The sequence below is a fragment of the Sturnus vulgaris genome, chromosome 1 (genome assembly GCF_052056855.1).
Source record: "Sturnus vulgaris isolate bStuVul1 chromosome 1, bStuVul1.hap1, whole genome shotgun sequence".
Lineage (NCBI taxonomy): Eukaryota > Metazoa > Chordata > Aves > Passeriformes > Sturnidae > Sturnus > Sturnus vulgaris.
In genome coordinates this window covers 143299526-143312504 of record NC_142243.1, presented here as the reverse complement: position 1 = coordinate 143312504, position 12979 = coordinate 143299526, and the positions used below count along the sequence as shown (strand labels likewise).

Sequence of the window (12979 nt, the reverse complement as noted above, 5' to 3'; positions counted from 1 at the left end):
ATTTGGGAGTTTTTTATTACTTTTGGTTGACTAGGTGGTTTGGTTTGTTTTTGTTTCCCCACAGAGGTATGGAACTATTTCCAAAGGGTTTTGGTGAAGAGATATGCCACTGAACGAAATGGAGTCAATGTTATAAGTGGACCAATCTTTGACTATGACTATGATGGTTTACATGACACACCCGACAAAATAAAACAGTAAGAGTTTGTCTTTAAATTGGTTTGCTATTGCTTCTCTTAATGATGACTTTATCTTAAACAATTAATTATCTGCACATTATTTAATTTTTTGTGAGGAGATATAATTTTCTTGTTCTTTCTAAAGTTATTGGGACTGAATGCCCATGTTGGTAGGACAGTGGTAAAAATAAGGAAATTACAATTCAGCAGTTAACTGTTCACCTTGACTTTGAAATTGTTTTCATCCTTGAGACCAAGTTGAATTAGGTTCTACACAGTCTATTGTCTAAAATTGTCCAGAACTTAAGAGCTGTGTTATTGAGTTACATGCTCAAGTCTTTTGTTAATTCACTAATGCATTCTCTCTTCGTCTCTGAACTGAAGAAGCCTTTCAGCACTGCATGAGGTATTTCTGTAGCATAATGTGAGCTAATTGGATGCTCACTTTCAATAGTGTTCAGGAATCAAATACATCTCAACAACGTATGTGTGTCCTCACACGTAGGAGAGGAAAGACCATGTTGTTTGTGTTACCTCCTTCCAAACAAGTTCATCCTTTGTGGATAAATATTTACTTTATTCCCCCAGGTTTGTGGAAGGCAGTGCAATCCCTGTTCCAACGCATTACTATGCCATCATAACCAGCTGCTTAGACTTCACTCAGCCAGCTGATAAGTGTGATGGACCTCTCTCTGTTCTCTCATACATCCTTCCCCACCGGCCTGACAACGACGAGAGCTGCAATGTAAGTTGGGTTGCCCTACTGCAGCCCTGTGGTAAACTTGTCCCTGGGACATGTGAAAACCCATTACCATTAGAAGCAAGTGTTCACTAATGTCATGAATGGGAAGCACAGGGTAGTGCCTCTGTGAAGTGTCATTAACTCATTAGACAAAAGCACTCCTCCATGACAGCAGCAAAAATATGGAACTATTACTGCACCTAAAATTGTTTGGAAGAACTGACATAGTAGGTTGGCAGTATTGTTTTTTGCCTGTAGGATTCTACATTTTGTCAGTGTAACTTCAGCACAGACTGGGGGGAGGCTGTAACGCATAAACATATTGTGCTGGCAGCCAGCCTGATGTTTTATGGACATCAGTTTCCATTTGCAGGTACAATGCAATCTGTCTGCTACGGCAGTCTGGGTACATCAGTCAGCATGATTACATCCAACCCACACAGTATTAAAAGTATATGCTATAAGCTGCCAAGGCAGAATGCCAATTCTTGCTGTTTCCAGAACACCTTGGTTCAAGGGAAAAGTTTGGCTTCTTATTACGGAGATGGCCAAACACCCTACTGGTTTCTTTTCTGTCTTCCATTAGGATGCAAGATCCTCTAAGAATCTTGATGAAGGCTTTGGTCTGGTCAGCTCTGCAGAAAGTGCCTGCTTGGCAGCTGATTGTGTGGCAGGAGGGCATTGGGCCCCCTATGGGCTCTGGCACACCGTGAGGACAGCAGAGCTCCCAGGCAGCTGTATTTAGACTTGTCCTTCCGCCTGAACTTGTTCTCCCATTACACAGCTGTGTGGATTCCTGCACACAGACACTTCACTATAGGCTGCCAGGAGACTGTTTCCTGAATGAACACATTAATGTTATGAATTTTATATTGGCAAAAAAGTTGAGACTCCTATTCCAGCTACAGGCAGAAATAGTCATTCCAGCTCAGTACACAATTCACCTGGAACACTGTTTCTTTCTCACTCATCAAACAACCGTTTCCTGAATGAACGCATTAATGTTATAAATTTTGTATTGGCAAAAAAAGTTAAGACTCCTATTCCAGCTACAGGCAGAAATAGTCATTCCAACTCTGAGCACAATTGACCTTTAACACTGTTTCTTTTTCATTCATCAAACATTGCTTGCTTTCAGGGCCTGCTTTTAAAACCCATGCTTTTGGAGCAGTATCCCTCTCTCTTGAGCAGTCTGGCTTTCCCCTGTTTGGATCTCAACTGTTTTGGGCAGAGATGTCTTCCACACAAGTCTCAGAAAGTTGTAGGACTTCCACATATATTGCATTGTGGCTTTTCCCTGGACTGCTTTTCTCTGAATGAAGATCCAGTTAGTGATCTGGAAATTACTATTTTAGCAGTTATTAGTGTCTCTGCCCTTGTAACTCTGCCCATATATAATTTTATGACAAAGTAATTTATTTTTTCTTCCTTATATTGTGTGTCATAATTCTCTTAAACTGCTGAAATCTTTTTTATGAGCTCCTTACTATAATAGTCTCTTTTAGTCTTTGATTTCTTACATTTCAAACCTGGCTTCTTTTCTCAGTAGGTCATGTTATTTGTAAATACATACAATGTATGTATTTACAGTTTGAGAGAAACTGCAAAGTTATTAGCAGATATTGGTCCATGCCTTTTATGTAGCAAAGAACCACTCAAAAATATTTAAATGTTGCTCTTGAATGAAAATACAGTTAGGCAAATTTTTGTCATTGAAATCCATCATCAGCCTTACTTTCACACGTGGTGTTCCATCCTATTTGTTTAAAGACGTGATTGCGTAAAACCTCACTTCATGGATAAAATGCATGAGATAATATAGGAATTTTACCTTAACCTCTCCACCGTTTTCTTTCAAGATTTGAAGAAATATTAGCTTTCCCCCACTCTTCTCTAGCTGTACACACATTCTCTTCACACAGCTGTTGAAGAACACCACTACTCTTCTCAACTGAATTTGTTCCTTTTCTGAACTGTGTTTACTTATGGTGAGGTTATGCCCATTTATTCTTGTGTCAACATTTTTCTATGTCTTAAATAGCCCTTCTCTGGGATTTACCCTAGAGATGATTTATGATGATTCTCAAGGCAAATAACTTCTCTCTATTCATGGAAGACCCAGCATCTTTTTTTGCTCTTGTAAGAAAGGATAAGTTGGTAAACTTCCTATACATCTCATCCAGTCCAATCTTTTTTTTCAACTGGATCATGAATGAGATTAAATCCTGCAGCTTAGATCTCAAAATGAAAATGGTTTTCTTTCCACTGGACACAACTCTTCCGATACTACCTATAATTTGCTTTTTCCATAGCTGTGTTATAATAGTGTCTCACATTCATGCACAACTGGTACACTCAGGTCCTTCTCTTCTGTCAGTCTATTTGGATAACCCAATTTCATGCTATCTTGGGAGCTCCTGCATCTGCATCCTCCACTGTGCTATTGCAGTCTTCCTATCCATTGACAGGAGTTCCCAACTGTTGGGGTTTTTGCTATCAACTAATGACCTTGGCACAAGAAGCGAGTGTGAAAACATTACAAGAAATCTTTTCTAAGACCAAAGTTCCAAGAAGGAACCCTAGAAACTACTAGAAAATTCCTCCAGGCCACTGTTCTCTTTCAGCAAAACATTTAAATTTCTTTACATAAATGAGTTCCTCACCCACCTATCCACATGCATAATGTCCAGCTTTTCAATTGATACTTAGATTCTTGTGCAGAATATTTGGTATTTTTTCCAGTGGATTTTGGGTTAGCCTCCTAATTGATCACCGATTCCTATTTATCTCCATGTTTTCAATTGTTACTTTTACCTTCTAAAACTCTCCATATATTTGAGGTGAGACTAAGCACTAAAGCTGGAGAATTTTAAATGTATATACCTCATTTGTTGTTATGTGGTAATATAATACTATGTTAGTTGATCACTATATTTGAAATTCTTGCTGCTGGGCCTGAGGCTCCATGGGCCAGTTGTGGACTGGAAAAAATAAAACGTAGATCAGTTGATTGATTTTCTGGAGTCATGCAAATGCTGTCCTGCTGAACGAGGTTAAACAAGCCTGCCCATCCTGTGATTTATTCATGTTGCAGATCTTTTGCAAACTGCTTGTATTAAAAAAAAGTGAGCTTTGTACCTCGCTCATAACTTCCTTTTGAGCTCTGCAGATTTCCTGCTCAGAAGAAAGGCTTGAGGGAAGCAAAAATGTCACAGTGGCTGCATTTGCACTAACAACTCTGTTGAGGCATGTTTGCAGACTCCTGATTGCCAGGCTGAAGGCTGAGCAGGGTTTTCCCCTGGTCGCATGCTGCCAGGTGGCATCCCTGGAGCATGGCATTGCAGGCAAAGGGGAGTGAGCAGGACACATTCCCTCCTCTTCCCTCTTAATTTGCATCTTTCTTTTCTTGTTCCAGACCTGGTTTCGTTCCTCAGGTTGTTAGTGATGTGGATAGGAAAGCAGGTTTGGGGCTGAGAGCTTTGAACTAAACAGGTGCTAACTGGGTCATGGATGTTTGCTTTAGAGCAGCCAGCTGTGATCTGTCTGGGACTTTGTGTCCTCTCTGTGCAAACGATCACGCTCTCCCTCCTGGCTTTTGTTGGGTGACCCACTGCCTGGTCTGTGGCTCAACTACTGCACTGGATAGGCTCTGGCAGTGCTGGAGTTTAGTCCTGATCCATGAGAGGATCATTTGGTAGGAGGACATTGCTGAGACAGTCAGGAAAGGGTTCATTTCCAGGAATAGGCCCAGAAACAGATTTTTATCAGCAAAATTTCTAAGTCACACACATGAAGTCTAAACACCCAAGATACAACCCAGAGTTCCTTTCTTCCCTACCAGTGGTGTAGAGGCACCAGCCAGAGGGGACAGAGGGGGAAAAGTCCTGTTTGCTTTGTCCTTTTCCCACGTCTGCTCCTCATTGTGCCATCCCCAGGCCTGGGTGCAATGCTCGTGGCACGTGTTGCTGGGCTGTTTAAGGCACACAAACAGCCACTCACTGCAGTGTTTTACAGGGCTGATTTTCTGATGTGTTTGCGAGTTACCTTAGTTTGTGGATGACTCCAACATGTGCCACTGCTGGCACAAGGCAGCAGCTATCCCCTAAGAGAATACAACCTGACCCAAATCACCTTCCTGATTATTTTTTCCTTTGTATCGGGAAATGCTTGGTGAAATTCTTTTTTCTATCAGTGGATAATATGTATGTTCCAATTACAAGAGTTTTTAAGTACCTACATAAACCACTGTCCCAACTGTGTAATGAATTGTAAAGGTGCCCTAAAAGTAAAATGGAAAGATTAAAATATTACTGTGTTAGATGATGTGATGGTCAATTGAGAATAATGTGTAGGTATAGAATTCAAAGCCAGACAGCCTAGAGTTTCCGCTTTGGTAATTCAAAAGTGATTAATATGGAGTTATTTCTGTGAGATAAAAAAAACATGGAGTGACCAGTGGATCTTCTAAAAACTTCTTCTGAAACACCTGCATTCCAATCTAGCTTTTTCTGGATGATTATGGTCTTTGTGTCAACCTCATCATAAAATGGGTACTGAAATAAAACTGTAGGATTTATCTTGCATGTTAAATGTCAAATTTATTTTCTTGGATCTTATTCACCTTATTAATTTTTGAATAAGGCGCAGAGATTCTTCAAATCTGGAACAAATGTGCAGACAAGTTGCATTTGCTTTTGGAGATGATTTTTGGCAAGAATTGTAACATATTTTTCCCCCCAGAGCTCAGAGGATGAATCAAAGTGGGTTGAAGACCTTCTTAAGATGCACACTGCGCGTGTCCGTGACATCGAACAGCTCACAAGCTTGGATTTCTTCCGAAAGACCAGTCGCAGCTACACAGAAATCCTCTCCCTAAAGACATACCTGCATACGTTTGAAAGTGAAATTTAGCTTTCTAACCTTACTCAGTGCATCCTTTTATCAACTGGTGTATATTTTTATATTGTTTTTATATTTATTAATTTGAAGCCAGGACATTAAAAATATTAGTATTTTAATCCTGTATCAAATCTTAAACATTAAACCTTTGTGTCCTTTGTTTTCTTTCTCTAATGTTTAATATAGGTATGGCTCTTGGTTGATTATTAGTGCTTGTAATACTGCATTTTGAGTCCTTACTCTGAGCTTTTAAGTGGTGCTGCAAGGTTTGATGCGTGCATCAAGGAAATATTAATTTCTCATGCTCCTTTACCACACTTGTAGTCCTGTACTGTGTATCAAAATACTGAACATGTAAAATTACACTCATTTACTGATAACTGTGTGACAGACATATTTAAACACTATAGACAAATAGCATCTTAAATATAATAAACCACACATTCAGTTTTTTTAATGTGTTTTGATTTCCTTTCACAGGGATGTTCATTGGGGCTTGTAAGCAGCTGAGTGCTGACAGATCTCTTACTGGGTAGAGCCTTTCTCAAGAGCTTAGATTTGCTGGTAAGAGGACTGCCAGGGGCCCAGGTGCCCTGCTCTTGTACTCAGCAATGAGACCAAAAAATAGACACCCACAGCAGTTGTTACTGGTTAGGTTTTGCTACAGGGGGAGAGCTGGAAGGGGAGGATGCTTGCTCTCATGAGCTAGCAGGGGTACCCCATCCCTGAGGCCACTTGGCTCCAGAACTCTGGAAAGGATTCAAGGCAATAACATTTGTTGTCACTGATAGGGCTGTGTCACATCCCTTCTCTGCCACAGCTGCTCTGGACTGGTTCCTGGGAATACCTGCTCCATGATCCTTTGCTTTTATTTTAGAGGAAATTGAAATAAGACAGATGTTGAAGGAGGTGACATTGCTAAACATGCAGAGGTGGGCTTTTAGTTGGAGGAGAAAATTTGATTTTTATAATTTATAATGGACAGAGCCTGAGATGTGTTCCCTGAGTCTAAGGCTTAATGCCAGCACTGGTTCTCAAAGGAAACCTCTAGGTCTGATTGCACACATACAACTGTGGCACAGTGAAGTCTATACGGTGCACATGATTTAGAGCCATCACCTACTTGGTCAAGTGAATCAAGTCTCTGATTGCTACTTCAGTGCAGTAACAGTCTCATAATCCTGGCAAGCCCCTTCCAGTGTCACTGAGGGCAGAGTCCTGAGACATCAGAATAGACACTGTTGTGTCCTGGGATCTGGATAATGGCCTGATTTGGCTTGGACAGCTTTTATAGAAGACCTATGTTATGGAGCATTTGTGTTAGTGTACCTAGATGATGTAAAAGAGAAATTATTGTTTAGAATGCCCTTGAGGCTGAACCCACTAATGACACCATTGTCAAGCCTTCATTTGGGCTTACAGATTTCCCTCTCTATACGAAAGTTGTTTGTGTCTATTTTTCTCTTCAAGGATTGCAAGGATTGCTGAAGGGAAGAGGGAAGGGCTGGAAAGCATCTCAGCCATGTACACAGACAAGTAGCCAGGGTGTCCTAAGTAAAATTAATCTAGCACAATAGCAACTTGCATCTCTGTAGCATCCATCTAAGATCTTAGGGGAAGTACTAAACTGGAATTAATCATGTTAACATAGATAATAAAGTTATTGTGACCAGATAAAAATGTATTATTCTAGGTGTCAAATTCTGTTTAATTTAGAAAAGCACAAAACTTGAATAGCTTATAATATCTCTAAAATTTTAGGATGGAAATTCTAATAACTGTACAGAGCTATGGGAAACATCCTATTCTTGCAACTTTAAAATTGTCTCTTGTGGTTGTCTGGTAGCAAAGAAATATTTTCCTGTAAGCTTTCAGCAGGGCTTCTTGCCATGATAAACTTTATGTTCTTACATGTACTACAAAGGGTATTTCCTTTGGATATAAAAGAGCTTTCTCTTAAGACCTAATTCTTTCAACATGAAATTTAGCAATGATTTAATGTGGTAGTTCATAAACTAAAGACCACCACTGCTGTTTTGCTTTGACATTAATCTGTTGCTCTATTTGTTTGGGTTTTTAATGAAATTGAGCAAATTATGTAATTCTTTTATTTTCTCCCAAAATAACATGGAATTTATACCAAAGGAACATTTAAGCTCTGAAAAATAACCTTGTGCTCAGAGAAGTTTGCTTCTGAATTGTAATTAGTGATTGAAAATGGTTGGGAGAGACTGTTTAACTCTTGGTTTCAATAAAGAGTGGTCATTAGTGTGTAGGGAAACATTTTTTTGACTAAGTTTCTTACTGTGACAGCAAATACTAGTAATTTACTTCTGTCCTACCTACTTCTCTTCATCCTCTAGTTCCATGCTCTTGCATGGTATTGGTGTTTTATTTTACTGCAGAATATAGCTGTGATTTTAGAAATAGCTGTGATGAGAAATATTTGTGCTGACTTCTGTGCATGGCATGGGGTACTTTTCCCATTGAAAGACACCTTATCAACACAAAAGCTCTAATGCAAAGCTAAAGCCTTGTAAATCCCCCTGAGCAGCATGAGCTCTGCAGGAACAACAGGTATTTTAAAGGAAACTTGTAATTTGCCTTTGGTAATCTTCAGAGTGAATGCTAGCTTAGGGCAGAGGGAAGGAACTCTTCTGCCTTCCAATCCTGTTAGACCATTTTGAATAGATGAAATGCCACTTGTTTCTGTTACATGTTGCCCTTTCTTAATATTTCTCTGGCTTCAGCAAGAGGTATATTGAGGAGAACAGGCACTGAATTTTTCTGTCAAAGAACCTATTTTTGAGGATTTGAGTAGTTACTGTTTGTGCTTGGTAATACAAACTTGAGGCATGTTCAATGGGTTAGAGGCAGCTCAGTTGAGCAACTGCCACAACAACAAAAACCGTGCTGTCCTGCACACCTAGCAAAGTCCTTTTGCTCTGGGAAAAAGCCTTCAGATGCAGTTATGCAACTATAATTACCCTGCTACAGGAAAATGTTACTTTTTAAACCCCTTCTCCACACTCACTCATCCTTAATAGATAAGCGCTGAAAGCAGATCAAGAAGCCTGACCAACAGAATGGGTGTGATGGTGAAATTATAGCAAAAGTCCCCATCCTGTTCTGACAGTACCAGAGTACTTAATGACTTACAATTATGTTCTGTCATGGTCAGCTAACAGCTTAATTAGATAGAGACTTTCTACTTGCTGTTTCCCTCTTCTCCATGTCCAGCCTTTAGCCTCTGTATGGGGTTAGGTACAATATTCAACAGTTTCTGTACTTTTTTGAACGTTGGTTCTGTTTTGGTAACAGCAGATCAGTTTGCATTTTGTTATAAAGCAACTGCATCTCCAGATGAACAAGAAAATGAAAATGTTTAATTGTCAGGTCTGTGCCATCTTGTGAAGGTTTTTTCCAGAGTTCACATGGATTTAGTGGGAGTAATAACCACGTGCAATTAAGCCAATCTTGCTGTGTCCATGGAGGTTGCTCCGTAGCTGTCCTGCCGTGATCCCTTGCTTCTCAGTGCTTCAAATGCAAACAGTCGGGCAGCTGAATGTGTGAAGGTTTTAAGACTTTACAAATGAAAGTACACACATGGCAGGTTTATGAAGTCCCAGTTTCCCTTGCATTTTGTTCCTTCCTATACATCAGTCTGTCAAGTACAACGGGTGAAATAGCTCTCTAATTCCTGCATACAGCCAGGAAGCAAAAATCTGTTCAGGAAAGCTGAAGGAGGTTCCCTATGAAGGTGCTAGCTGCAGGAGAGAACAGGAACTTGGACAGTGAGGACAGAGTGCAGGACCTGACCTGAAAGAAAAAATTTTTTTAGCAGGAGGAACCAATGTTCCAGCAATCCTTCCCTTCAGTCTCACACCCACATCAAACATCTTTTATTACTTTTATATTTGTATTACTCTTCTATGCAGATAACCTTGGCTCATTTCTGCAGGAGACAGAGAAGATACCACTTGCAGTGCAGTTGAAAAAAATCCCCCTTTATACATTAAAAAAAACCAAACCTGCAAGCCCCTGTTAACAGAGGGGCAAATTCACTTGTTCTGCCTTGTGAGAGAGGGATACAACCGGGCTTTCCCAGAGCAGGGGAGGGTCTGGGTGTTGCAGAGCTGCCACTTCCTCTCTGCTCCAGTATGGTGCTCTTCCAATGAGTTTGGCACTTAGGGCAGCTGGGTTTATTCTGCTGGCTTGGCACAGAGAGACAAATGAAACTTCACAACACATCTGGGAGGCTGCTGTTACCACAGGCATGGATGAAACTGGCATGGAGAGATTGGACAGTCTGTTTAAGGGCATGCACATAGTATGGCCTCTAAAGCTGGTCACAGAGCTCCTGTGCAGGGCTTGATATGTGACATTTTGAAATAATTTCTGGTAGCGCTATCACTGACAGGACAGCACAAAGTAAATTTTGTAAAGCAAAAGCTTCAGAATAATGTAGCTGAAATAAAATTTAAGTACAGGGCAAGAGAAGCAAAACTGCCTTCCTTTGGGGGCAATAAATAATGCTGAATTAGTTTTATATCAATCCCATGCATCAAAATGCTTTTGGTAGGCCTGTTTCCTTACCAGAGTCCTTCTGTATCCCAGAGGGATGCCACAGTAATTGACTGTCCATCCTGTCTGTCGTCCTAGTCCAAGTCAGTTTTTGACTAGCTTCAATTTCCCTTCTGGAGTCTCAGACCACTGTTGCACTTGACCTAAGAGACATAATCATGAAAATATAAGTATAACCTGACCAGGATAGATCTGCCAGTAAATGATTAATACCACATTAACTGTACGTCTTCCAAATGAGGGAAATGTGTTTGAAATGTTTAAAGTTCAGCCCTTGTTCAAGAGAGGAGAAAAAAGGTTTTTTTAAACGTTGTGGCAAAATACCTAATCTCGTTTCTTTGCACTTGTTGTGTAAATACAAGATAAGAGCAGTATTCCCAAGGTTACTGCAAACAGCCTGTCACTACAGAGTACAAACTAACATTTACTAAAAATGTATGTTGACATAAAAAGCAGCATTGCTGCAGTCAGCTGCAGTAAAAAAACCCACCGGTTTTACAAATCAAAAGTTTGGGGTGTAACTTATTCAGACCTGCCCTCACAAAGGAAAATCCCTGCCCTGCTTACAGCATCCATGGTATGTGCACAGTTGTTGTGGAGCCTTACCTTACTGCGTTACCTTATCTGCTGTTTTCTAAACATGGTAGGGAAAGGCAGATGGAGGTCACCCAGGTTTCATCTGTGGGTTTCACCATGGAGCCATGGAGACATCAGCAGGCAAAGAAGTTAGTAACTGTGGGTTAGCATAGCTGTAACTGATTGACTCTAAAACTGGAATTTACTAGAAAAGAGGTGGGATTATTTGACATTGTAAACCATCAACAGAAAAGGATTAAATCATTTTCAGGGGATATTTTCCTTAGTTTTCTTTTTCCTTGCTGTGTGCAGCAAGTAGGGAATTATTTCTTCTTTTCTATGTGGAGGACTGATATATCAGAAGAGGCTAGATGAAGAGGGAACAGGAACTTTGTACACCCGTCAAATAAATCTCCAGCCCCAGTCCCCTTCTGGCAGCATCTCCTGGACCTTCAACCTGTTCAACCTCTTCTGTCTCCTGAAGTGGGAAACTTCTCTTATCTCCTAACACAGCAATTTTTTTTTCTGCTGACCTCCCTGTTTTATTTCAGCTTTGATCTGTTAATCATCTGCAAATGGCTTTAGTGTTAGCCTACCAGCTCTTAGCTCTGTCAGGTCTTACACACTTCTTCTGAAGAGAAGAGGATGTGGAAGATCCTGATATATCTCCATTTTCTTTTCCAGTGCAGTTAAAACCCAGAGCCACTTTAGCAGACAAAACCCCTCTTCAGAGTATTTAATCTGGTGGTCTTTACCCAGTACATGTCTTTGTCTGAAGGCTTTTAATGTCACTGAGGGTTGAACACCAAAGCTCTTACGAATCAACCAGAATTCTCCATACAAGCCATGACCGACTAGACCATTACTAACAACAGAGAAAATTAGCTATTCATAATGTCAGTATTTTCTTTTCTGGGACTAGAAAGTTCAGACCCAATCCAGATGAGCCAGAGTTCAGGCTCTATCTCAGCATTGACTGTGACAGATCACCTCTGCTCATTGGCTGATTTTCACCCAACAACATCTCTAGGACATTGCTGATGGCTGTAGTTTCACCTGCTCTCTGCTGGAGAGTACAAATTTTCATTTGTACTTGTCTTTTCTATGTTTCTAGTTAGCTTTTGGGATGTGTTTTGGCTGCATGGACATGGTGTTCTGGGTTGATAATAACTACATCCTCCTCTTCCTCCTCCATCGCAGTGCCACATGAACAGTTTAAAAAAAATAAAATTCTAACTTTTTACTTTAATTACTGGCAACATCAGAAGAAATACTGCTGTTTGAGGATCTAACAACTGATAATCTTATGATGTTCCTTTTAAAGGCAGCAGAGAAAAAAATAAGTTTGCAGAAAAATAGTTCTTTGTTTAAGAAAAAAAGCCATTATATGCAGATTGCTCAGCTGGGCTTGTAGACCTCCACATTGAACGAAGAGTGCATCTCCGTGGCTTTCACCTTCTCTGCCTCATTATCTAATTCTAACCTTTCTCAAAGGGTTTCCATATGCATTCATGAAACCTTGGAGCCCTCCTGTGGTCAAAATCATGACCTATTCTTCTGGTTGTAACCAGAAATCTGATGCAGTCAGTTCCATTTTAAACTTTATCCTTGGAGTATTCATTGAGAACAATTCAATCAGTTAAGGAAGAAAAAAAGCTTAGATAGTTTCCTGAGCTCTTGCATGGGTCAATCTCATTACATCTAACTCCTCTTGGCCATTATCTGATGCTGTCCACATCTCTTTTCCAAGGTTGGATTATTGCCTGGCAATCTGCCCATTACTTTATCTTTCTTCCCTCCATATTCCTCCTCTCTGTTTGCTGTCCTTTGTGAGCTTCTTCTGCTCTGATCTAGTCGGGCTCTCATCATCAGTCTGTCTCAGAATCCTCCAGCTGTGCATTAAATAATGTAATCATCAAAAATTCCAAGTTTACTGTCTTCCTTGCTGGAGAAGTATGTGATTCTGAAGGCTTTGGTGTGCTCATTTTTAACGTTGTGC

At 40.2% G+C, this 12979-nt stretch overlaps 1 protein-coding gene and 1 long non-coding RNA gene across 9 annotated transcripts in view; one reads left to right on the top strand and one right to left on the bottom strand.

The window, feature by feature from the left end:
- ENPP2 (ectonucleotide pyrophosphatase/phosphodiesterase 2) overlaps positions 1-6272 on the top strand; it is a 72044-nt gene extending 65772 nt beyond the window's left edge. For all 8 annotated transcript variants that reach the window (XM_088178691.1, XM_088178685.1, XM_088178663.1 and 5 more), the window contains exons 23-25: positions 65-197; positions 768-924; positions 5662-6272. In XM_088178691.1, the coding sequence (XP_088034817.1) occupies positions 65-197; positions 768-924; positions 5662-5832 (461 nt within the window). In that variant the 3' untranslated portion in view covers positions 5833-6272. The remainder of the gene's footprint in view (positions 1-64; positions 198-767; positions 925-5661) is intronic.
- Positions 5990-10030, bottom strand: LOC148225567 (uncharacterized). Its single transcript, XR_015808408.1, has 2 exons — positions 9852-10030; positions 5990-9639 (listed from the first exon to the last, which is right to left on the bottom strand). It is a non-coding gene; the product is annotated as an uncharacterized LOC148225567 (long non-coding RNA).
- Positions 10031-12979: the final 2949 nt, after the last annotated feature.